A 24,040-nucleotide genomic window follows, 5' to 3' on the forward strand; every position below is an offset into this window, starting at 1 on the left:
ACACAAGTTCAACACATGGCTTCATGGACTCCAGTACTCCATATCAAATGAACCGAAACTGGTCATCACTACTTGCCTGATCCCATTTCATCAGCTTGATGAGTGCAGTCCACTGTCTCTACTCAGAGAAGAACGCCAGCTCAATGCCCCTGCGGCGAGACGAGGCTGAACCAGGAATGAAGCCTTGTCGTTGCACGTTCTGGTTGACATTGAATCACAGAAACCAGAATTTACTCCGGCCAAGTAGAGAAAGGTCTTGTCGATATGGCCATCATGAACACTATCAGGATATCGACCGAGTCGCGGCGAAGTACTGACCCAAAGCAATCCCAGAGGCAATGGAAGGCAAGGATTGTCTCCACATGGTTTGGGGGAGCTACCACTCCTTCTCTCTGCAAACTTTGGCACTCTCTCATCAATTTCGTCAACCATTCCACTCAATGCTACAGACTTTCCGAAACATCCGCTTCAAACACAAAAGAGACCAGAGACCAAGATTGCTCTCCTCTCCCACGCGATAGATCCAAGTTACCCCAAAATCAAGAAACAAATCAACTCCACAACCAACCAACCATCATGGCCCCATTCATCTCAACCCTCACCCTCCTCGCCCTTACAGCCTCAACCGCGCTCACATCGCCCGTTCTGGATCTAGAACCGCGCAAACTACCAAGCATTACCTACGTCGACCAGACGCCAGAAGACGCCGCAGGAAAAAATTGCATAGCCTGGGCCGTCTGGAAAGATCCCCTTCAAAACCTTGTGAGACCGGTCTGTAACCAATGGATCCCGGATGAGAAACAGACTACGCCTTTTAGTCTTGTTACGGCGATTTTTGACGGAACTTGTCGTGTTTGGAATGCTAGAGTCGCGGACGGTAAGCAGGTTTTTCCGGAATGCGCGAATGCGTAATGTATAATAGGAATGATGATAGGGAGGGAGAGGAGAATGTCATAATTGTGATGATGAAGTACAGTGCCTTGTTCGAAAGGACCCGGGCCACCAAAATAGAACTGGAATAGAGTTTGCGGGTGGCGGATGCTCCCGGGATTTTGCGGCTCCTCAAGTGCTCGCCTCGCCTCGCCTCGCCTCAATTATCCCATCTTTTGTTTTTCCCACCTGTTCTGCATGCAACCTCGCGGGAACAAGTTCTGGCACACCCAGCACTTTCGAAGCCTGCGCCTGCGCCCAGTGAAGGCTCGAGGAGGTCTGGTACAATGCCAGGCTCAGGCAAACAGTCGCCCGAAGTGCAGGAGCAGATCAAGGAGTTGCTGGAAGCTGGCTTCGACCCAACCACCATCCATCGCAAACTCAAAGTCGGCCGGAGCAGCATATATCGCATGAAGCGATGCTTACAGCAACATGGCACCAACTATATGCCGCCTGAGCTGAACAAGAAGAACGGCCGACCCAAGGTCCTGACACCGGAGCAAGAATTGGTGAGTCCCTATCAAGCCATCTTCATGTCAAAGCATCGGCACTGACCCCTGCTGTGCACATAGGAGGTCCGCGAGTGGCTACGAGACCCTAAAAACCGGACGCGCTATCTTGATGACCTCGTCTGGTTGATTCATGACCGTTTTGGCATCGTCTGCAGTACGACAACCATGTCCAAGATGAAACGGAAGTGGCTCCGCGTGATCGAATTCGAAGAAACCGGCACGCCCATCGACGACTTGACACGCCAGCAACTCCTCGAAACTCATCCAGACTTGCCTACATTAGCACAGTCAGCTGCCGCTGCCGAGGCACAGCGACAGCAACAAGCTCAGGACAACGCACTTACAGAGTCTTTCGGCGATCATCAAGCACACGCACAGCCGCAAGAGGACTATTCCACTCAGGACTTTTCGATGCAGCCTCAAAACACATTTGTAATGTCCGCTCAATCATTCCACCAGCAGACAGTGCCAGAGGAACAGATGGCTCTGCAGGCCAGTCTGGGCGCCGCCGACCTGAGTAGTATGTCAGGGCAAATGGGTCTGCCCCAGCAATTTGATTCACAAATCGACGCCCAGCTCGAACAGCACCTTCACAACCATGGTATCGCTAGCAGCGATGTCAACGGGCATGGACTGTAACATGATGCATATACGGACGGCGTTTGAAGGCAGCATGGTACGTCCACAAAACAGTATGGACTCCTGGCGTTCTGGGTTTTTCTAATGCGTGGAATGAGTGCGGCTACCTGGGGTATTGAATTTTCTGGCGTTTCATAAGAGGAAGAAGGATGTATCTCGAGTCCATGATTACTGAGTGCAGGCATATATCAGCATTGAGGTTGATGCGAAGCAAGACACTTACAATATGAAAGTAGACTCGAGCAGCAAACGACGCTCATCCAACGACTCAAGGCTGAAAATTCATGTGCTGACTATGCAAGCATCACCACAACTTCTCATGGCTGCAGCGACCTGAAAATTTCTGCGTCTTGGCCACCCAAAACAGTCAATCTCTCGGCAGCAGCTACCAGAGGGGAGCTCCAGCTGAGCTCCAAGCTACCACTACATCACTGGGCACATCTCAAGCAATCTCAGCCTAACACACTCAGCAAAATTCTCTGTTGACGCTTCAGGCAACAGCTCACGCCCTATGCATGTTATGTCAGCAAAGCTTGGAATCATCATATTGAGTCAATGTCAGCCACCGGAACCCCGAGGTAGCGCGATATAGAAGTCAAACGACATGCGCTGAATCACCCAGGAAACCATTCAGATCATTCAACACATTCTATTTCCAGACGGAAAATCATGGCATTCGCCCACCGCAATCCCCTAGCCAAGACCCTTCGTTCTCTCCATATCCCAGGAAACCCAATCGTCCTAACAAATTGCTACGACGCCGCAACAGCCTCGGCAGTATGCTCCCACCCTTCAACAAAAGCAGTAGCAACAGCCTCATACGCCATAGCAGCCACCTCAGGCTTCACAGACGCAGGCCTCATCCTCGAAGCCAACCTAGCCGGAATCCGGAGAATCAGTGCCGTAGTCGAAAATTTTGCCCTTCCTCTGACCGCAGATATGCAAGATGGGTACGAAGATCTCGCAACGAATATCAGGAAAGCCATCGAGGCTGGAGCCGTAGGGTGTAATCTCGAAGATGAGAATCATGAGACTGAAGAATTGAGACCTTTTGGCGAAGCTGTTGAGAGAATTTCGCGGGCTGTCGCAGCGGCGAAGGAATGTGGAGTTCCGGATTTTTGTGTCAATGCTCGCACGGATGTTGTGGCGAAAGGGGGGACGATTGAGGAAGCTATTGAGAGAGGCAAGGCGTTCTTGAAGGCTGGGGCTTTGACGGTGTTTGTTTGGGGTGGGCCGAGTGGGAGGGGTTTGAGAGATGAGGAGATTAGACGGTTGGTGGAAGGTTTGGGAGGGATGGTTAATGTGAAGATGAATTTGAGGGCTGGGTTTTTGAATTCTGGAGAGCTGGCGCGGTTGGGTGTCGCGAGGATTAGTATTGGGCCGGAATTGTTTTTGAAGGCTATGGAGGGGTTTAATGCTGCGTTGCAGGATTTGCATGTGAATGCGAAGAGGTTCTAGTTTGCCTTGCTCGAGAGTCCAGCTTCGGATACAAGTTCATATCCTTGTCTTCTAATTTCTTCTTCTGTTCGGGAGTTGCTTGTTCAAGATCCGTAGAGCTGGTTTTCACGCCACTGCCTCCAGCCTGCAGGAGGAGATCTTTGCAACCAATGATGTAGATACGTATCAGCTATAACGGCCGGCTTTGCGGGCGTTGCCTTGTATTGCGTCCCAGTAGTTCTATCGCAGCCTTTGGGATTGGCCCAGACTCGGAACTGTCTTACTGAGGCCCGATTTGGGTTGGCTGTAGCAGGTCGATGCCACAACAGATCTATTACAGTCTCTTACTATTTCTTTAAGCGGCTTTAGCGACTTATTTAAGCTCCAGCAAATGTGCTAATATCAAATCTCGCTAAATTAAAAATTTATTTAATATTCCACTAGCAGTTCTTAGGAATCGTGTGTCATTTGGATTCTGTAGGTGGTGTAGGCTTGGACTTTTCCCAAAAGCCGTTTTTTTTAAAAAAGAAGCCTATCTTAATTTTTAGAAATCACTAACTGTTTAAAGAAAAAAATAGTACTATCTTAGCATACCAGAGTAATAGGATATACTATCTAAAATGCTGCTATACTTGTATATGCCATCTGTATGTTTCTCCAGTGTCAGATCCATTTGGCTTCGGCTACCGGCAGGGTGTATTTCGGCAAGGATTATCCTGCCTCCTTTTACAGCGTCTGATCACATCGGAGTGAAAGTGGGTATTCACCAAACCCTTGCTCCTTATGGATTATAGCGAATAGAAACTTGTTATTCAGCGGTCCGACCCTAGTCACTTTCACTCCGATGTGGTAAGACGCTGTACGCTATGGAAATCCTGGTGACTCGCGTTGCAATCGCGTGGATTGACCTCACCTCTATTCCTGCCACAAATACCTTCCTTTTTGCTTGGTCTACACCGCTTCTTGAGGCCAATCAAGACTCTCCCCCGCATCATGGCCGCTAGCACTGCTTTCGATGGCGTTGACTTGGACGAAATCTACGCTTTCACGGTTCAGCTGGCCAAAGAGGCTGGCCAGATACTCCTAGATGCAGTGGGAAGAAGCGGTCAACCACAGTCCACAGAGAAGGAATCTGCCGTCGACATCGTGACGCAGACTGATGAAGGTGAGTGTACGTCGAGCTTCTAGCGGCATTCTTTGCCTCGTGCAAGTCCTTCAGCCTAGTTCTTGCTACCCTTTCACGGTCCATTGATACTTCAATTCTTTTCTCAAAGCTTGACTTTCAACGGATTGCATGGATTGCTGCTGGTGAACGGGCATGAAATAGTGTGGGCTCGCTCATGCTCATCGGCCCCCGGCGCCATACTCACATTATTTCCTTTGCATGCACTGATTGGTGATCATTCGAAGATGTTGAGGCCTTCATACGTACCAAAGTAGCAGATCGCTTCCCAACACATACGTACGTGAAAGAGAAAATTTTCCTTCCCGGCAGATCATGTGCGCCTATTCAGTACCGAAAGCTGATGCCAGATGCAGATTCATCGGCGAGGAGACCTATAGCAAAGGAGCATCAAGAGAATTCCTAATCCCCGACAAAGGCCCTAGTTGGTGTGTTGATCCTCTCGATGGTATGCACATTCGGCTTTGAAGCATCATGACTATCTCCGCTCAACACCTGCTCAGGTACGGTCAATTTCACGCATCGCGCGCCCTTTTACTGCGTCTCAATAGCGTTTCTCTGGAACGGCAACCCGGTAGTGGGTGCTGTCAACGCACCATTCCTTCGGCAATTGTGAGCCAGCCTGCGTTTGTTCGTTCAAATCCATCGAGGCTGATATAGCCAGGTTTACTGCATGTCAAGGCAAAGGAGCGTGGCTGAACGAGACAACTCAGCTACCTCTTGACCGCAATCCTACACCCCCGATGCCGGCCGCCGCACCGAAAGGCTGCGTCTTCTCTTGTCGGTGAACATCACATGGGTCTAGGCGCCTAATGCTGACTACTCTGACGCAGGCGAATGGGGCAAAGACCGACGAGACATCAAAGACGGTAACATGCACAGGAAAGTGAACAGCTTCATGAACTTAGCGGCCGAACTCGGTGGGCGCGATGGGCTCGGAGGCATGGTGCACGGCGTACGGAGCTTGGGCTCTGCAACGCTCGACCTATGCTACATAGCCACGGGAGGCTTCGATATCTGGTGGGAAGGGGGCTGTTGGTCTGTGCTGCACAGTCGCCTGATCCATAACTTTCAGCTGAGTTGCTAACGCACGATACAGGGAGTGGGATGTTGCCGCAGGATTCTGTCTGGTCAAGGAAGCAGGCGGCCTCATCACAACTGCAAACCCTCCTTCAAATCCGGAAACTACTTCGATCCCTGACGCACATCTCGGTAGCCGCCTGTACCTTGCGATTCGGCCGGCTGGAGATTCCGATACGGAGAGCGGACGTCAAAGTCAAGAACGGACTGTGCGTGAGGTGTGGCGCCGCGTGCAGACGTTGGACTATTCACGGCCAGGCATATGATCCAGCATTACTTGGTCCAAGCAATGACGGAACTTGACACAACTGGGGAAGGTGTTTACATAAAAACGATACTTCTGCCGGCCACCTGAATAAGCCTGCTGAGGACTTTGTACATACATCTCGTGCTGTGAGGCCGGTTTCTGATGAAAGTCAAGGATTTGGCTTGAAAAGACGCCGTTACTAGTCCAACAGAGTGGCGACATGACTGGTCTGGCCCACGTGCCGATAATGTCGACGACTAAGCCGGTCACTTGCGAGAAACAGCTACAACCTGGCTTTTGCCAGCTCTTGCGCAATGACATCCTTCACCGCAGCGACCGGCAGGTCCTCGATTGTCCGTCCGTGCCACAATGTGTGTTGCTCGAGGCCCTGATAGATCATCGCTTCTGTGCCGAGGATGACTTGCCAGCCAGCTTGCTCCGCTATAGCTCCAAGCTCGGTCCATGGTGACGGGTGGTAGCACATTTCGAGCATAGCGCCTTTATGCGACTTGTTCAGGAAGATTTCTGTTATCCTTCGAGCCTCCTTCTCGGCGTCAGTCACGGGAGGGAAGTTGGGTACGCAAGCCACGATGGCACCGGGACCTTCCAGTGCTTCCGCCTCAGCAGCTAACTTGACATGAACAAGTCCATCTCCATAGCCTTGGGACTTGCACCAGCTCATGACAGCCTCCACCTCAGACGGATCACGATTCACAACGTACACCTTTTCGCAACGCATAAACTTGACAAGAGCATACACAGCCGACCGAGCCGCGCCACCGCCGCCAACGACCATCCCAGGCCGTCCGTGAAAGACTTCATCAGGCCGTGATATGTTCTGGTAAAAGCTTTCCCTCACGCCGATTGTGTCCGTATTAGTTCCGACGAACTGGTCTCCTCTGCGGAAGATCGTATTCACGGCACCCACTGCTCGACCTTCCTCTGTCAAGTCGTCTAGGTGCGGGATGATCGCCACCTTATGAGGCATGGTCACTGCGGAGCCTGAGACGTACGTCAGCAAAGACGGCCAACGGAACCATGCTGGAGAGAGAAGTACCATAGAGTCTTGGATCCTTGAGCAGAGTCAGAAACTGGCTCATGTCCGTTGATTCTAGTAATCGAAAGCCCCATGGTAATTCCAGCTGCTCAAAGACAGTGTTGTGAAGGTAAGGCGCGTATGAATGTGCAATCGGGTAGCCGAAGAGATATCCGTGCCGTTCTAGGTGATCGACCGCTGGTGCGGGACACGTTATGATGCTGTTTTCTTGAACTTCCATGATTCTGACCTCTGTCGCGTTGTCGTCTGTCGTCTGTCGCCTTCTTGGTCTGGAAACGATAGTCGGATCTAATGGTATGAGTGAATAGGGAGAACAATGTTTTGATCAAGCCCGAGATGCTCCCTCGAAATGGTATGGAGAAATGAAGCCAATGGGTCAATATTCCCTCGTCAGCACCACTTCACGGTTAAACTGCCTTCATCTGAATTCCGAATGATCTTTTCGTCTCTTCGTCATCACAATGATGGCAATCGCGCGGAAAAGTCTTGGAGTGTTCCGGCTCAAGTCTCTTCCCTGCCGATGCCATCTCGGCGTCTGACGGCCCCACACCGGTTGGTTCACTTCCTTTTCTGTACCTCAACTCCACCATCCCCACACGGCCATGTGGTCCTTCTGGAGCCTTACCGTCCACGGTAAAGCCTCGCCTGGATTCTCCTGGGGCACCTGGGATAGCGTGAGAATTCTCTTCCAAGTACCTTAGTAGTCACTGTGGGAAGTGCGTCTGCCATGACCTCCTCCTTCATTCATCCTCTCTCGACCTTACCCCGTGGGTACCCCAGAAGCCTGTATAACAGTGACAGATCTTCCCCGCGAATGCGTCGACTGGTGTTTCGGCCAGCATCCACGACATTGGAAACTTCCTACTTCCACGTGGTTTGGTCGAAGTCTACCTCTACTTGACCACTGAGAAAGTGCTCGTTCGGTCGACAGTGCCAATTGGAGACAGGGGTCAGGAAGCAGACCTACCACACAGTTTCACGACATGGGCGGCTTCCTCACGCTGGTCGAGGACCGACCGACACCCAAAGCGGTGTACAACTGGAGAGTCTACGCATCAGCTGCTGTAGCATCTTTCGCCTCATGCATGATTGGATACGACAGTGCCTTCATCGGCACGACTCTGGCCTTGCCTGCATTCGTGGATGAGTTCAAATTCGAGGACATGAGCACATCGCACCTTGCTCTTGTAAAGGCCAACATCGTATCTGTCTACCAAGCCGGAGCCTTCTTTGGATCATTCTTCGCATACCCTTCAGCATTCTTCCTGGGCCGAAAGCCATCGCTGATCATCTTCGCCTGTGTCTTTATGGTTGGTGCAGGTATCATGTTGGGCGCAACTGGTGACCGAGGACTTGCCCTGATCTACGCTGGAAGAGTCCTCGCTGGCATCGGTGTCGGAGCTTGCTCGATGATCACACCCATCTACATTTCCGAGATCTCGCCGCCAGCAATTCGTGGTCGCATTGTCGGGACATACGAGCTTGGATGGCAGATTGGTGGTCTCGTGGGATTCTGGATCAACTATGGTCTTTCTGAGACTATGGCACCCAGCCACAAGCAATGGATCATTCCATTTGCCGTCCAGCTTATCCCAGGTGGCCTTCTGCTCATCGGCGCATTCTGGCTCACGGAAAGCCCAAGATGGCTGCTCAGCAAGCACAAGAGACAAAAAGCACTTGAGAATCTCTGCTGGCTCCGCAATCTGCCAGCAGATGCCATCTACATGGTGGAAGAAGTGGCTATGCTCGATGCTGCTCTCGAAGAGCAAGCTTCATCGATTGGTGAGGGTTTCTGGAAGCCATTCAAAGCTGTCAAGGAGAGCCGCAAAGTTCAATGGCGATTCCTGCTCGGTGGTCTCCTCTTCATGTGGCAGAACGGATCTGGAATCAACGCAATCAACTACTACAGTCCTACAGTGTTCAAGGCAATCGGTGTTGCTGGCACGAACGCTGGCTTTCTCACGACCGGCATCTTCGGCGTGGTCAAGACCGTGCTGACATTTGTGTGGATGTTCTTCCTCATCGACAACCTCGGTCGCCGAAACCTCCTCATGATCGGTGCCGGTGGTGGATCTGTCTGCATGTGGATTATTGGAGCATACATCTATACGCGTGCCAGCGGATCTAAGCTCACAACATCTACCGAGGGTTTGAGCAGTGGCGGTATTGCGGCCATGTTCTTCTTCTACTTATGGACCGCTTTCTACACTCCATCATGGAACGGTACACCATGGGTTATGAACTCTGAGATGTTCGACATGAACACTCGTGGTCTGGGTCAGGCTAGTGCCGCAGCGAACAACTGGCTCTGGGTGAGTTGAAGAGACAATTCCAAGACGGAGACATGACTGACAACTTTCCAGAACTTCATCATCAGCCGCTGCACGCCTCAGATGTTCTTGAACATGGGTCCAGGTGGATGTGGCGTCTTCTTTTTCTTCGCATCCATGATGATTGCCAGCATCGCTTTTGTCTGGTTGTAAGTCTTTTTGAACAAAAGCTCGATTCCAAGCGGTGAACGAAAGCGCTGACAACTCCCGCAGCTTGGTACCAGAAACCAAATCCATCCCACTCGAGAGCATGGATCGTCTGTTCGAGATCAAGCCCGTCCGCAAGGCAAACAAGATCATCCTCCAACAAGACCGCGAAAGGGACGAGGAGTTCCGACACGATGCGGAAGGCGCTGGCCTCAGCGTCACGAAAGAGAAGCTCGGTCATGTGGAGACGACTACCGAGCGAGCCAGCGATGCATAGACCGATATTGTTTGGCCTTGCGCTGGTTGATTAGAAGGATATGTAGCAAACCCTGGAGATTGAGTGTCAGCTCTTGGATGGTCCAGTTCCAATGGCGGCTATTTTTATGCTCCCCATCGTATGCTCGTGCAGGTGAGGAAGCATTCCTCCGAATTCGTACACCATGAACCCTTCTTGGCGCCGAAAATGCAACATGCCTTGCATGCAGAGTGTTGATGTTCGTGTTGTTGATAGGAGTCTAAGTTTAGAAAGCGTCCCAGCATTTCTGCTCTTCAGTCTGTCAGCCACCCGCCGGAAGAAAAGGATTCCGCGGCGGTCTTGCCTTCTGCCCCAACGCACTTTGCTTCTTCCACACCACATTATTGTGTGGGCGTGATGTCTGCTTGATGCTGCATTGCTCGCCGATGTAATCGGGCCTCCCGATGATACGCGAGCTTGTGCTACCCACATGCATTCTGGCATTGTCTTATAGACTGTAAGTGTTGGACCTCTTTCTCCTCCTCTTCAACTGCAACAATTTCGAGCAGAACATCGCAAAAGATGCTTTGCCGACCTGCTATCTGCTCACACTCTTTGGGACGTGCTTGGGTGCACGATCTACCGTCCAAGTTGGACCAAGCGGCGCGATATGGATTCGACATTGAGCTTTTCTACGAAGACCTCTACTATGTCGCCAAAGACTTGCCCGGCGGTGCGACTCCCGAGAATCACATGAGAGCAGCCAGATACGTGCGAACGCTGTGCGACGACAGAGGAATCAGCATAATTTGCCTGCAGCCCTTCATGCACTACGACGGCCTGAGAGATCGGGAAAGACACGCCGAGCGGGTGCAAGAAATGAAGCTTTGGATCGACATGGCTCACGTACTTGGAACGGACCTGATCGCTATCCCATCGACTTGCTTGCCCGATGACCAAGTCAGTGGTGACCGTGAACTGATCACCAAAGACATGCAGGAGATCGCAGACCTGGGCGCTCCCGAGGGCATCAGATTTGCGTACGAGGCACTCTGCTGGGGCACCCACATCGACACTTGGGAAGACGTGTGGGATATCGTCAAAAGGGTGGATAGACCAAATTTCGACATCTGCCTCGACACCTACAACATGGCGGGCCGCGTCTACGCAGATCCGACTTCACCTACAGGCAAGACTCCAAACGCAGAAGCCGACATGGCCGCGAGTTTGAAACGTCTCGTCCAGACCGTCGATGTCAACAAGATTGCTTTCGTACAGGTCGTCGATGCCGAGCGCCTCGCAGAGCCTTTGGTCGAAGGCCACGAATTTTTCAACCCGGAGCAATGCGCACGGATGAGCTGGTCGCGCAACTGCCGACTTTTCTATGGCGAAGAAGATCGAGGAGCTTATCTGCCGGTCAAAGACATTTTGAAAGCCATCATCGTTGATCTAGGCTACCAAGGATATCTCAGCGCGGAATTATTTAACCGTAGTTTGACTTGCACCGATGTCAATGTGCCGGAAGAGCATGCACAGAGAGCTGCGGAGTCGTGGCAGAAGATTCTTGCGGATTTTGACGTTCCGCAAAAAGGGATGTCGATGAATTCTGGTCGAGCAGCGACTGAAGGCGCTCCACGGGCTCAGCTCTAGTTAAAGTCATCACGGAGGCTGCTTTACTCGCATTCTGCATGGCGTGGCGTTCGGAAAGCACATGCATGGGGCATTTCTAGGAGATGTGCAGTTGGGCCTTGGATTGAGATGGAGATAGAAAGATACCCGAGGCCATGGCTTCAAATGCAAGGCATGAAGTTTCTCAATTCATGTGCAATTCATCGTATTCAACCAGCTTGGCTGCCTCATTTATGTCGGGATCGATCTCGACACGAATTCCATGCTCCTCCTTGTGTCTTTCATACTCCTGCAGCATGAATCGAGTCTAAGCATGCATGGCTCAACCCGTTCGCAGTCTTGATCTGACCGGGTGATATACACCATGGAACCATTCCACCAGCGACATCGACCATGCCGAGCACTTGCAGCGCCGCTTTGGCGTAAGGCAAGTCGTATTGAGAGTTTGTGCTTGGCTTGGTTCGCTTGCCTCCAGAAGTACGCTCCGACTTTGGACTGTCCAATGAAGGAGAATTGTGACAGATTTTGTAGTTGGTGATCATCGAAATGAGTCAACTCATGGACGTGTTCGGTAAAGGTGCTGGCGAGAATGCTCGCTACAGCATTGCTGGCTATGGGACCTCGAGCACGCGTATCGTGAGACGCGTGACTTGGTGGCCTGTCTGTCTAGTGGCGAGCAGGGTTTCTCTTTTTAGATGATGAGTGGTAAGGTGAGGCACTTCAGCCATTTTCCTGCTGCGCAAACGCCGAAGGATCCGTGAATTGATAATCAGCACCAAAGAACTCTGCGAGGTCCAAATCCGGGCCAAAGCCCAAATTCTGCATGAATTTCGGGTTTTGCGTGGAATCAGATCGATCCAGCATGGCAAGCTCTTCGAAAATGTCGCCACCAGGCACCGCGTCGTTCGTCACGCTTTCTGAAGTCGGTTGGGGTAGCTCAATGGAGCCCTCACTGTGCCACAGTCCTGATGCGAGATCTGTTGACATGTGATCTGCTGGAGTACTGCCGACTACTGGTTCCGGTCTTTCGTTTGGAATGCTCAGATATCCGTGTTGTTGGTCCTGGAAAGGACTGGTGAAGTCGAATTGGTTGGAATGGCTTCGTGTTTGCATCGTGCCGGGGTTTGCAAAGTCGCTGGGACGGCGTGAAGTTGGGCTTTGAGGCGTGTTTGCAACCAGCATTCCAGGATGCTGCCGGGAAGTCTTGAGTGAAGCGTTGTGAAGGAGCGAGAAGACGGCATCTACCTGCAGATTCGAATCATGCGCGGCGGGGCTGGCCATGTGCAAGTTGACTCGGCGCTGCAACGCCATCCGAATGAGAGTGTTGAATGTGCTGATAGATCTCGCAGGAGACTTGGTTGCAGCGGAGCTAGGGCCTATGGCTGGATCCTGCCACGGTGACCATTCCTCAAGGCCATCTTCAATCAGTAATCCGACAGTCCTGATGTCTTCTGGTCTAATGTGACAGATCGCGGAAGTTCGAGAAGCTGCGGCGCTTTCGAGGAGGAAGGCAGCCAGAATCGTGTGCTTTGTCCGACCTTCGAAAAGCGTTGTACTCGTGCCTCTTCCAAGATTGAAGTGCGTCAACAGCCGCACTGCCGACCCGATAACCAACCACGCAGCAAGCCAGGCGTTTCTGACAAGCTCGGAAAGTCCAAGGATGAGTAGGGCCTTGATATGTCCAAGCTGAAAGCCTTGTTCCTGCGGAATGAGCGACTTGGCAACATCTCGACAGTACTCAAAGGCAACAAGGGAACTCGCTCCGCCCAATTGCAGCGATGCAAAAGCCATGATACTCCATAGTTCGGCATGACCGGAGCCCGTAGCATTTTCTTTTGCTAGACCGCTTGCAGGGTATGCATACATTAGCTTGAGAACATCATGTCTCTCGATTATGGGCAGCCAGGTTTGGGTGAATGCCAAGTAGTGTTCCAGAAGAGCCCAGGAGTTCTCGGGAAGTTTCAACATTTCATTGCCAGCGTCACCTTTCGGCGCCAAATTCCCGGCAAGTCCAGGGGTCGCTTCTTCATTCACTCGATCGTGGTGCAATGGCTCCAACTCAGACGGTGCCGATAGCGGGGGCGACTGGTATACACCAGCAGCTTGTGAAGCGGCGCTCTGTTGGGCATTCGGCGAAGGAGTCTTTGGCACATCGATCTCAGCACCAGATAGCAACTGATCGATTTGTTTGAAGATGATGCCGTTTCTCCAATTTGTGTGCAAGTTCTCGGACGATGTGGGCTCTTTCCAGGCAATCAGCCGGTGAGCAGATTCATCAGATCTAGGTAACAGTCGCGAAAGCTGCGTCTGGAGGAGGACATCTTGTCAGCCAAAGACCTCAAGCGTAGCTGCTGCATGCTCACTTCACATTCCGGGTACTTCTCGAACAGCCATGCCAAGGTCAGCTCCAACGTCCGGATATAATTTGGCTGAATGCCACGCTTCTTTGGCTGCTCATGGTAGGTGCAGGATCGCCGTTGGACCTCACAAGTCTGACACAATGGCTGGCCTCCATCGCACTTCTCTCGACCGGCACGGCATTGGTCGCAGGCCCTTGATACTCGCACTCGTTTTGCACGCTGCGCCGCGTCCTGCTTCTTGGAAGAGGAAGATGGACGCTTGTCGCCAGGATTTGCATTCTCGATGTCGTCCGGGCCCTCTGCATTTCTTGCGGTTGCTTCGGGCATAGCAGTCCAGACTCGGCTTCATCACATCTTCAGCTGTGACGGCCGTTCAGAAGTGGAGAAGACCGTTTCTAGAATGGACACCGTCCTCGCAGCATATTAGACTCAGAAGTCTTTCGTAAAATGCATCTCGACGCAGACGTGGCAACGAGAAAGCCAATTCTGAAGCGTGTGATTGGCGAGGATGAAGTCTGAGCCAGGGGCAAAGTGTTTTTCCCTCCAGGCTTGCACCTCCGCTCAGGCATGGCATGCCACCCAAACTGTTCTTCGACCTTATGCTGGAGGAATATCCGCAGATGGCTCCATACCGCGGCCGCCATGTTCACGGGACCGTAGATCTCACCTGACTTCTCATGCCTTCGCAAGATTGAAGGACAACAAGGCAAAAGCCAACAGTCTTGATCGACTAGAACTCGTTTTCGATACTGCTAATTTGTATGGGACCATGCCTACCGTACATGCAGGCGTCAAGCGCTCATTCCAAGACATGCATGGCATCGAACACATCGCAACACCACGCCCTAACTCGAACGAAGTTCTTCAGCAAATTGCAAGGTCACGAGAGTCAGGTGCAACCCCAACGCCGCCGAACGGCTTCTCAAAGATCGGAGTCGGGGAATCTAGACCCAGGAAGGTGGCATTTGGCTCCGATGCCTCGATGGTATTGATCGGCATTCGAGGCACAGGGAAAAGCTCTCTCGGCTTTCTTGCAGCAAGTGCATACAGTCGACGAATGATTGAGTCCGATCGAGCATTTACAGAAGCAACTGGCTCAACGAGGACCGCCTACCGAAAGCTCCAAGGCACAGCAGAGTATCATCAAAAGCAGACCGAAGTGCTTCACAAACTACTGGAGTCGAACAGTACAGGATGTGTGATTGTGTGCAGCTTTGCGGACCTGGAGAGTGATGGTGCCAGAATCATCGCGGAGTACGCGCAAACACATCCTGTCATCTATGTGACTCGCGATGTCCCTGGCATTCAGCACTATATTAAAGTCTGGGCCGAGGACCGAATACAAGATCTCATTCGAGCTTCTGAACCACTTCTACGAGATTGTTCCAACTACGAATTCTTTAATGTCTCGGAAAGCATCGACAAGGCACCGTCAGCAGACGATGCCTCGAGGTTGGTATCTGCGAGGACTGCGAACGGCCCTTTTTTGACCCTGAAGCGTACCGAGCACGACTTTCTGAAGTTGCTTCGCAATATCATCGGGGATCATGACCGTGGAAGGTCTCATCAGTCGGCGTATCCGCTCTCAAAAATGAGTGTTGACAAGCTGGAATTCACTTCAGCTGTGAGGCTTGCAGCAGACGACGTTGTGTCTCATTCAGTCGATCTCGACGAGGCGCAAATCGGCGTTGACGGTATCCAGCTGGATGTCAGTACTAGCCCGAGACAAGGTGGCATGTGGAAGCTGGGAAAGCATAGCTGCTTCAACCTGGTGAACGAAGCATTTGCAATCCTACGGCGATCTACCATTTTACCCATCATCATTACTGTCGGGAAGGACGGGCGAGAAGACCGCCAGAAGCAATTCAGTCGCGAAGAGCTATTAGAATACTGCCTAAGACTTGGTCCAGAATACTGCACAGTCGATTTGACTCTGACCGACGCACAGCTTCAGTCCCTCTTGACAAGTCGAGGACGAACCAAGATAATCGGCGAGTACGCAGCGACTGAGCGTATTCCAGATGGCTGGTCCGGACAGCAATGTCTCGATATATACCATCGAGCACATGAGCTCGGCTGCGAGCTCGTTAAGATCACAATGCCCAATGGCACACTCGCAGACAGCTTCGCCATACAGGCATTTCAGCAACGTGTGCAGACTCTTCATAATGGATCAGGACCACGACTCATAGCTTATTGCACCGGTCGGCATGGAAGGACATCAATGTGCTTCAATAACATTCTGACGCCAGTCGCTCCCGCAAGCTCACCAACTGCATCTCACACGGCCGCAAACACGAACGCGGCTGATGAATGCCGACTTGTGACGGCGAGAGAGCGCAATCAGGCCCTCTTCTCATGCTTCATCCACGAACCCATGCAATTCTTCATCTACGGCGCGAACGTCAGCTTCTCACTTTCTCCCGCAATGCACAACGCCGCCTATGAAGCCTGCGGAATGCTGCATTCATACCGCACGCATTCTGCTTCCACTCTCGACAACTTCGTCACCCTCGTGCAAGACCACGACTTCGGAGGCGCCGCAGTCGTCCAACCCTTCAAAACCCGCACCATCCCCATGATGGACATCCTCAGTCCCCACGCCAAAGCCATCGGAGCCCTCAACACCGTCATCCCCCTCCGCGACGACTCCGTAATCCACGCCCTCCACACCGGCGCCAGCGAAACCGGAATCTTCCACTCCAGAAACCTCACCGGTCCCGTAAAAGCCCTGTACGGCGACAACACCGACTGGATCGGCATCCGCGCCTGCATCCGCCGCGGCCTCTCCCCCGCCAACACCGTCCGCCCGCACACCACAGGCCTCGTCTGCGGCGCCGGAGGCATGGCGCGCGCCGCCATCTACGCCATGATTTCCCTCGGCGTGCAAACCGTCTTCGTCGTCAACCGCACGCGCACCCACGCCGAAACCCTCGCGTCGCACTACAACTCCATGATCCAAAACGGGAACATCCCGGAACTGGACCCGCCCGCGACGGCGACGACGAGTGTGGAAGCTTTGGAATCTTTCCACGCCGAATGGCCGAAAGGTTCTCGTCTTCCGACGATGATTGTCAGTTGTGTACCGACGCAGACGATCGAGGGGACTCCGACGAATTTCGTTTTGCCCAAGGATTGGTTGGGGAGTCGGACGGGGGGAGTGGTGGTGGAGTTGGCGTATATGCCGATTTTGACGCCGTTGGTGAGGCAGATGTTGGGGTATGCTTCCAAGGGGTGGATTTCTATGGTAAGTTCTTTTAAAAATTTCATGGATTTGATTTGGGTTGGGTGGTGTTGGTGGTTTTTTTTTCTTTACTGATATTTGGGGATCGATTAGGATGGTTTGGATATGTTGCCTGAACAGGCGTTTGCGCAATTCGAACTTTTTACGGGGAGGAGGGCGCCGAGGAGTTTGATGAGGCGTGAGGTAAGTTAATAAGAAGAGTCGTTACCTATACTTCTCTGCTTGCTTATTCTAACTTTTTGCGTGTTCAGATTTTTCGCCATTATAGCGAAGATGAGTATCCGCCACATGGAGCTTTGAATACAGATTCGCCTTGAGAAATGCCGCAGATCGATAGGATAAGATCAATAAAGGCTGTTGACATTGCTGTTGTTTCATTTCTGATGTTGATTTCTATCATCGTGTCTGTAGCTCCTGTCGCTGTACAAATGTCTGTCCACTGTGATCTGATGTCGTGCTGTCTGACCTCTATACAACCATATACAGGATCTATTCTTTTCATCACCTACTGCATCGCCAAGCCTTTGATGTGAGCTGACTGATCTCTTCCTCTGCATGATCATCGTTCCCTTGAGGCGGCACTCTCGGAAGGAGTAAATGGTCCTCCTTATCGGGCGAGTGACGGCCAACCAGTGAAGCCATGATTTTCATCTCCAGTCTTGGCACACTGATGATCCGGCATTTGCCGCCCGTGGCCTTTCTGCACCGTACTGTAATGCAGGCATGGTCGAGGCTTTTCGCAAGCACTGACGTACAAGATTTTTGCTGATACTGGCGGATTTGATACTTCCCTCAAGTCGGCCTGCTATTGGCACTGCTCCACTTCATATGTATCCACTCATACATTCCCGATGTCGTTCTTACTGCTCGCCTGTATCCGTACGAAGAAGGGTCTCTCCAGTCAGGCCAAAATTGCGTTGATGCGGCTCCTGGACTGCGAATTTGTCCAGAAGATCGGAAGTGCTTGAGTGCTAAGCGAGCACCACCCAGGAATCCAACGACCAGGAAGAGTTTGAACACGATCATAAAATACGATGAGCTAGTCGAATGGTCTTGAGGATCGCACGGCTCAGAATAGCGAAGGACTTCGTGAGCGGAGTTCAGAGCAGCGACCCTCAACTTCGTGAAGGGTCTATCTGAAGACGATTGGGAAAGGTCGAAAGAGGCTTCAAACCCGGTCTTCGGCACTACATCAATGCTTTCGAAGTCCGTTTCCTGCGTTTTCGTTTCCGCGATTGAAGAGTTCTCGTCTTTGCTCCTGAGGTCCTCCGGTTTGACTTCTTCCATGTCAAATGTTGCCTCCAGTGCCCAGAAAGCCACCTCGGTTGCGCCGTTCCAACTAACATATAGAACGTCATCCTCGATCTTGGTCTTTGGAGGCTCCCTAGGCATTCCATGCCAATTGAAGACTTTTGTCGTGCGATAGGACTTCATTTTCTCTAACCAGAAGTACCAGGAAGCGCCCAGATGAGTTTCACACAACAGATCTCCATGGGGAGTGTACTCGGAATAAGCAGCCGCAGATCCCCAGCCCACAAAGAACTGCTCAAATTCGCCCAGATACTGGACTGAGCCTTGCGAACTAGATAAGATTCCTTGAGCGGATGTCATAGACTGAAGTAGCCTCGCCGTCTTGTTTTCAACATCGATTTGAATTACCAAGGCTCGACTTTCCGTTGCATCGATATGCAGAGGACCAGCTTTGCTGTTGTCAAACAGGGTCAAGACACCTTCGTCCTCGTTGATCCAGCGAACATCGTGCTGCCACTTGAAATTCGTGGCTTGGCCATCAGACAGATCGTGGAATTGGTTCTCATCGCCACCCAAGATCCACAATATCTCACCGGTAGGACTGACGGAGAGGATGTGATGGAAGTGGCGCGATGAGATGATGTAGTTGCCTTGTGAGTCTTTGTCCACGCTGTTGAGGTGATAGAAATCAAAAGGAATGCTCTCCCAATACCCGCCAAACGGATTGGTCATGTGTGTTTCCACAGGGTCGAAGTGATCGAGCGCGCTCCATTCGAAGAGAAGTTCTCCAGTTTCGATGTCAATTTCCTGAAATAAATTGTCGACCACCCATCCTTTCTCCGGTCGACCCATGCCCATGTCGCGGAGGTCGGCATTCGTGGCATTGTAGACGGTCAGCAGAGCGGTGCCTTCCGGGGTGATCTTAAACTCGTGCAGATCTCCAAAGAGCGCGTCGCCGACGGCGGATATCATGCGCACCACCTGGTATGTGGAATCGAGCATGAAGTAAACGCCCTTGCCAGAGGTCGCTGCCTTCTGCCCGGACCATAGGGTCAGAAAGTGCTCGCCTTGAAAGCGCTGGACCTTCAAATTTGCGGTGGCACCAAAGTCATCCGATGTCCAGACCAGTCCGCCTTTGGAGTCGAGTATCATAGGGCCTGGGCGAGTCACGGCGGGGCCATTTGGCGTGAGAAGAATGTTGCCGGCGTCGCATTTGTCGTGCCATAGGATTTGTCTCGGCTGGGGCGCGGCAAGATTGAATGAAGCATAGTGGGTAAGAGGATATGCGCCGAAAAGTCCCAGATCAAAGATGACGGGATCCAAGGAGGGGAAAACGAAGGCGATTGCGGGCAAGAGGCATTGATGGGCCACAAGAAGGGCGCCAAGTAGGGCGAGGCCGACCAACGCGGGTTTTATTGCGGCTCGTAGACAGTGGAGGCAATTGGCCCAGCGCATGTTCTCATTTCTCGAGGGCAGTGCTGCTGGTTAGGAGTGCAGCATGAGCATGATGAAGGTCAAGGAGTGGAGTGGAGGATGGCGATGCGATGCGATGGCGATGCGATGCGATGCGATGCGATGCAGGCACAGTCGATGGATGCCAGAGCTCGAGGTCGCACGCACGCACGCAGATACAGATATTCTGGCCGGGCCACGCGAGCATGTCATGCAGCTGGGCGGACTAAAGTGACGGTGACGGACCAGTGACAGGCGGAGGTGTTGCTCTGCCATGCCAAGCACCAAGCGCGCCGCCGCGCCCAGAGCTCCTGCCTCTCAAAGAAGCGCGCCTGACGTTGTTTGGAGGAGCCTGTCTGGCACGGCAGTCGCGTCTCGCTTCGTGCTTCCGACTTCGAGATTGCGTAGATGCCAAGCGGACGCCAAGTGAGGTCGGAGTCTTGGTCTCATGCATGATGCAGCTTGTTCGTGTACATGTACCTGCACGGCGCACGCCCGTCGCAAACAAAGTCTGCATCAGCTTCTCATGCCCATGCTGTCGTTGAACTGCTGCCCGGAGACCCTGGACCGTTCCATTCTGAGCGATAGCACTGCGTCGCTTCGAAGCTTGCACCTCGTGGTCGCCAAGTGGACTTTGCAGCCGTTCTGGTGCTACCGAAGCGACGGCGCCACATATGCAAACGCGGCTGTCCACGCGGCGAATTCGCCATTCGCCATGGGGACGACTTCGGGGAGGCGAAAGGATCACTGTCGGAGGCGACATGTTGCCCGAGCGGTCTGCTGGCGGAAGACTTTCCCGAAAGGTGGCAGCACTGCGACTTTCCTCGCAAATGACGAGGACGCTGTGCGCGTGTCGGCGGCTGACGTTCCAAAGCTCCGATGGTCTTGGTCTTGGTACTGGTCTTTACTATCCCTCCTCCTGTCTCATCAATCACACGCTGTAGCATTCGAGACGGCGAGGCTCGAAAGACGAGGGAAAGGGGAGAAGAGACGTCAGGCTTTCAGGCGGAGAGTAGTAGACTTTATACTCCCAGCTCAGCCTCCCAATTGCTGCCTGCCGACGGCACAGGGCGCCTGGTCACGGCTGACGCGAAATCCGCACGGAACGACATGGAGAAAACGGCATAGATAGCAGTATCATCCAGAAGTGAATGGAGAGCAGCGCAGGTAATACTTACTTACTACTTGAGAACAAGGTGAGGTTGGAATAAGAAGAACTTGCGCAATCCGCGGCATGCGAGCTTCAACGTATTTAGTGGGCACTGCCAGCTGCGTTGCTTTGCAGCCTGCCGTGGCCGTATTCAGCTGCCGGCCATTGGCTGTTTGTACGATCGCACAACGGCCACACGGAGCAGCGATATGCATCTCTTGCTCGGTGTGGCCCCTTGCAGCCTTGACTTCACTCACGCTATATATCATCAGAAAAACAACCATTGCCCAATGCGTCTGATCCTCGCCTTCCAACCCTCTCCCTTGCGCCAAGGCACGAACTTTGCATCTGCCAAAACTTTCGACCGCTCCTCTGGCAGCAGTCCAGTGTCGAATCGGTCTGTAACCAAATCCATCTCCGCTGCTCTGACGAATCTCGTTCTATGCCATACCTTCCACCCCACGAACATGACCAACATGACCGGCAACTCAATATAATAGCTCACGAAGTCGACCGCCTTGAAGTGCGGAGAAAAACAACTCCAACCCTGCACAAGCACGAGGAAGCCGTTCAAAAATACCGCAGCGAGGGGGCCATATGGATATGTCCAATTCTTGAAAGGCAGAAGATGGTCTAATCCTTGTTTGCGAAGGCCAGATCGGAAGCGGAGAGATGCGAAGTTGATAGCGATCCACGACAGCTGGTTCGAAACACCGACGATATTCTGCAACCAGGTCCAGAGCTGACCGGCGCCGATGTACGATGCCCCGAAACATAAGCCGCTGATGACTGATGTGCTTAAAACTGCCACCCACGGGACTTGGTTCCGGTTGAGCTTTCCGAGGAATCGAGGTGCGTGGCCATTGACAGCAAGCGCGTACATGAGCCGCGAACCGGCGTACAACGCATGATTGCCAGCAGAAATGACACTCGTCATAACCACAGCGTTAATGAAAGACCCGGCAATCGTGCTTCCTGCCGTCTGGAACACGAGGGTGAATGGCGAGACATGACTATCTCTGTTCGCCAGACCAGGATAGTCATATGGCACGTTGAGTCCGATGATGAGGATGGCCAAAATATAGAAGATCAAAATTCTCCAAAAAACATTGCGGACCACGCGCGGGAGGTTTTTCGCAGGATTCTTCGTCTCTCCAGCTGTGATTGCGATGCTCTCTGTCCCACCATACGCGAACGCCGCGGTCACGAACACCGACGCGAAGCCTCCGATTCCATTCACGAAAGGTGCGTCGCCTTGGTACCAGTATCGCGTGCCGATGTATTCATGTTGTGTATTCCCGCCACAATTCACCGCGATACCGAGGATGATGAAAATGACAATCGTCACCACCTTAAGGAACGAAAGGCAGTATTCAATCTCACCATATACCCTCACCGTCACAATATTCAACCCAATTATCACCACCAGGAGTATCAAACTTATGCCCCACCCCGGAAACTTATCAGTCCAATACTGCAACAGCAATTGCGCTGCAATGACATCCGAAGCCGTCGAGACGGCGTCATTAAACCAGTAATTCCACGTGAGCGCAAAGCCGAACGCATCGTCGACGAATCTTCCGGCAAAGGTACAGAATGAGCCGGCGATGGGGATGAATGCTGCCATTTCTCCGAGTGCGAGCATGGTCATGTAGACGATGGCGCCTACGATTGCATAGGCTATGAGCATTGATGCCGGTCCGCCTTTTGCGAGGGAAGTCCCGGTTCCGAGGAAGAGGCCGGTTCCTATGGTTCCTCCTGCTTCGGCGTCAGTGGGAATGATGGAGGGATTTGGGGAAGTGGGTGTGGATCTACCGATTGCTATCATTTGGACTTGTCGTGCGGAGAGCTTTCGAGCCAGTGTTGGGGTTGTTGGAGATTCTGGTGGTATGTCATCTCGTGTTTTGTCGCTGTAGGGATTCCGCTGGTCGTCTACGGCCCCTTCGTTCACACTTTCGATGTCTGCTTGACCCATTTCCGGATAGTTTACAGTGAAGTCTCCATGTGTATTGTATTTCTTCCTGCTGGAGATCTAGATCCGTAGCAAGACCTAGAATCATCAGCGGTTGTCGAGGTTGCGACTTTCATGTATCTCTCTCATTTGAGAGGTTTTCTTCTAAACATTTTTTTCCCAGCAGGCGATTGGTACCACACGCGGAGTTTTCGATGGTCATCTTTTCTCAAATCAGGCATAGTCGGGCATGGCGTGCTCACATCTGAATCCTGCTACGACGTTACATGGTGACGGCCAAATCATGGCGACTCTTCGCAGAGCCGACCAAGAGCTCTTTCCACTGTATCAACATGGAGTTGGGCATGATGGGAGAACACGTTGAACCAGAGGTGGATTGGCGGAGTGAGAAGTTGTTTGGAGAAAGGGAATTCGTGGTGGAGCGTGCTTCCGTGCCAATCTCAACTTTAGAATAACCCGCCTCCCGCGCGGCGCGCCCCGCAGCCGTATATGAAGATCTTCGGCACCGCTGTTTCTTTGGCTCCTGAATAACACCGCTTCACGATCATCATCACCGGGCTCTGCCACCACCGTCTCTCATGCCTCCAGCCAAGATACTCGAGACGACTAGACAGCACTCGGCCACTTCTTGGACAAGACGACTCATACTGCAAGACAGGAGGAGAGAATGATGCTGAGATGCAGCCTCCTGCTGCCGGTAACTACGGCATCGTGGCCGCCGCTCGGAAATGATGTCTGTGCTTCGCTACTCCTGCTAATTTGGCATAGGAGGCTGAGAGGCAGCTACTTGATGTGCTATCGCGGGCGACGTCGACCATGGTTAAAAGAGTCTTCAGACGCCACACGCTCTCCATCCTCCAATCCTGCCCGCTGGAAACCCCGGCCGCGGTCTATGCCTGGCTGCTGCCACGTGAGATTTCGACGCTGCTCCAACTCAAGCAAGTAATGGAGATTGGGAGCATCCACAACGACGTCAAGCTAAACAGCGCGCGTTGGCATTCACCTGGAGCCGCGCGCAGTACGACGGCAGGCCGCTATGTAAGTAAAGGGATGCATATCTTCTGCGTCTGCACTTCTTCTCTTCCCTCTTAGCATCATCAGCACCTGACTCTTCTTTCGCAACATCTGCTTGCATTCATTCTTTCGGCCTACGTGCCATCACATTCATTACACGTCAAACCCGAC

At 52.4% G+C, this 24,040-nt stretch overlaps 11 protein-coding genes across 11 annotated transcripts; 6 read left to right on the top strand and 5 right to left on the bottom strand.

Moving 5' to 3' along the window:
• Nucleotides 1-576: 576 nt before the first annotated feature.
• MYCFIDRAFT_84952 (uncharacterized protein) lies at nt 577-2,081 on the top strand (the record flags this gene model as incomplete). Its single annotated transcript, XM_007922393.1, has 3 exons — nt 577-877; nt 1,231-1,439; nt 1,503-2,081. 3 exons carry the CDS (start codon nt 577-579, stop codon nt 2,079-2,081), a joined length of 1,089 nt encoding a protein of 362 aa, XP_007920584.1.
• Nucleotides 2,082-2,550: 469 nt separating this feature from the next.
• Nucleotides 2,551-3,592, top strand: MYCFIDRAFT_209831 (uncharacterized protein). The gene has a single exon (XM_007923326.1). It carries the CDS (start codon nt 2,751-2,753, stop codon nt 3,537-3,539), a length of 789 nt encoding a protein of 262 aa, XP_007921517.1. The 5' UTR covers nt 2,551-2,750; the 3' UTR covers nt 3,540-3,592.
• An 827-nt stretch (nt 3,593-4,419) lies between these two features.
• Nucleotides 4,420-6,234, top strand: MYCFIDRAFT_61049 (uncharacterized protein). The gene is made up of 7 exons (XM_007922033.1): nt 4,420-4,683; nt 4,929-4,980; nt 5,058-5,149; nt 5,205-5,313; nt 5,366-5,481; nt 5,535-5,739; nt 5,801-6,234. The coding sequence occupies exons 1-7, from the start codon at nt 4,512-4,514 to the stop codon at nt 6,045-6,047; spliced, it is 993 nt and encodes a 330-aa protein (XP_007920224.1). The 5' UTR covers nt 4,420-4,511; the 3' UTR covers nt 6,048-6,234.
• A 77-nt stretch (nt 6,235-6,311) lies between these two features.
• On the bottom strand, nt 6,312-7,305 carry MYCFIDRAFT_84957 (uncharacterized protein; the record flags this gene model as incomplete). The annotated part of the gene is made up of 2 exons (XM_007922394.1): nt 6,312-7,030; nt 7,086-7,305. The coding sequence occupies 2 exons, from the start codon at nt 7,303-7,305 to the stop codon at nt 6,312-6,314; spliced, it is 939 nt and encodes a 312-aa protein (XP_007920585.1).
• Nucleotides 7,306-8,068: 763 nt separating this feature from the next.
• On the top strand, nt 8,069-9,839 carry MYCFIDRAFT_46225 (uncharacterized protein; the record flags this gene model as incomplete). Its single annotated transcript, XM_007921799.1, has 3 exons — nt 8,069-9,397; nt 9,449-9,564; nt 9,629-9,839. The coding sequence occupies 3 exons, from the start codon at nt 8,069-8,071 to the stop codon at nt 9,837-9,839; spliced, it is 1,656 nt and encodes a 551-aa protein (XP_007919990.1).
• A 540-nt stretch (nt 9,840-10,379) lies between these two features.
• MYCFIDRAFT_46125 (uncharacterized protein) lies at nt 10,380-11,447 on the top strand (the record flags this gene model as incomplete). Its single annotated transcript, XM_007921790.1, has 1 exon — nt 10,380-11,447. The coding sequence occupies one exon, from the start codon at nt 10,380-10,382 to the stop codon at nt 11,445-11,447; it is 1,068 nt and encodes a 355-aa protein (XP_007919981.1).
• A 164-nt stretch (nt 11,448-11,611) lies between these two features.
• On the bottom strand, nt 11,612-12,036 carry MYCFIDRAFT_209833 (uncharacterized protein). The gene has a single exon (XM_007923327.1). It carries the CDS (start codon nt 11,966-11,968, stop codon nt 11,708-11,710), a length of 261 nt encoding a protein of 86 aa, XP_007921518.1. The 5' UTR covers nt 11,969-12,036; the 3' UTR covers nt 11,612-11,707.
• Nucleotides 12,037-12,146: 110 nt separating this feature from the next.
• Nucleotides 12,147-14,208, bottom strand: MYCFIDRAFT_170117 (uncharacterized protein; the record flags this gene model as incomplete). Its single annotated transcript, XM_007923328.1, has 3 exons — nt 12,147-13,747; nt 13,795-14,129; nt 14,195-14,208. The coding sequence occupies 3 exons, from the start codon at nt 14,206-14,208 to the stop codon at nt 12,147-12,149; spliced, it is 1,950 nt and encodes a 649-aa protein (XP_007921519.1).
• A 389-nt stretch (nt 14,209-14,597) lies between these two features.
• Nucleotides 14,598-17,222, top strand: MYCFIDRAFT_125938 (uncharacterized protein; the record flags this gene model as incomplete). Its single annotated transcript, XM_007923329.1, has 2 exons — nt 14,598-17,033; nt 17,124-17,222. The coding sequence occupies 2 exons, from the start codon at nt 14,598-14,600 to the stop codon at nt 17,220-17,222; spliced, it is 2,535 nt and encodes an 844-aa protein (XP_007921520.1).
• Nucleotides 17,223-17,426: 204 nt separating this feature from the next.
• Nucleotides 17,427-21,178, bottom strand: MYCFIDRAFT_213318 (uncharacterized protein; the record flags this gene model as incomplete). The annotated part of the gene is made up of 3 exons (XM_007923330.1): nt 20,214-21,178; nt 17,895-19,762; nt 17,427-17,498 (listed from the first exon to the last, which is right to left on the bottom strand). Exons 1-3 carry the CDS (start codon nt 20,494-20,496, stop codon nt 17,427-17,429), a joined length of 2,223 nt encoding a protein of 740 aa, XP_007921521.1. The 5' UTR covers nt 20,497-21,178.
• On the bottom strand, nt 21,152-22,858 carry MYCFIDRAFT_125779 (uncharacterized protein; the record flags this gene model as incomplete). Its single annotated transcript, XM_007923331.1, has 2 exons — nt 21,152-22,641; nt 22,699-22,858. The coding sequence occupies 2 exons, from the start codon at nt 22,856-22,858 to the stop codon at nt 21,152-21,154; spliced, it is 1,650 nt and encodes a 549-aa protein (XP_007921522.1).
• Nucleotides 22,859-24,040: the final 1,182 nt, after the last annotated feature.

This window comes from Pseudocercospora fijiensis (assembly GCF_000340215.1).
Source record: "Pseudocercospora fijiensis CIRAD86 unplaced genomic scaffold MYCFIscaffold_1, whole genome shotgun sequence".
NCBI lineage: Eukaryota > Fungi > Ascomycota > Dothideomycetes > Mycosphaerellales > Mycosphaerellaceae > Pseudocercospora > Pseudocercospora fijiensis.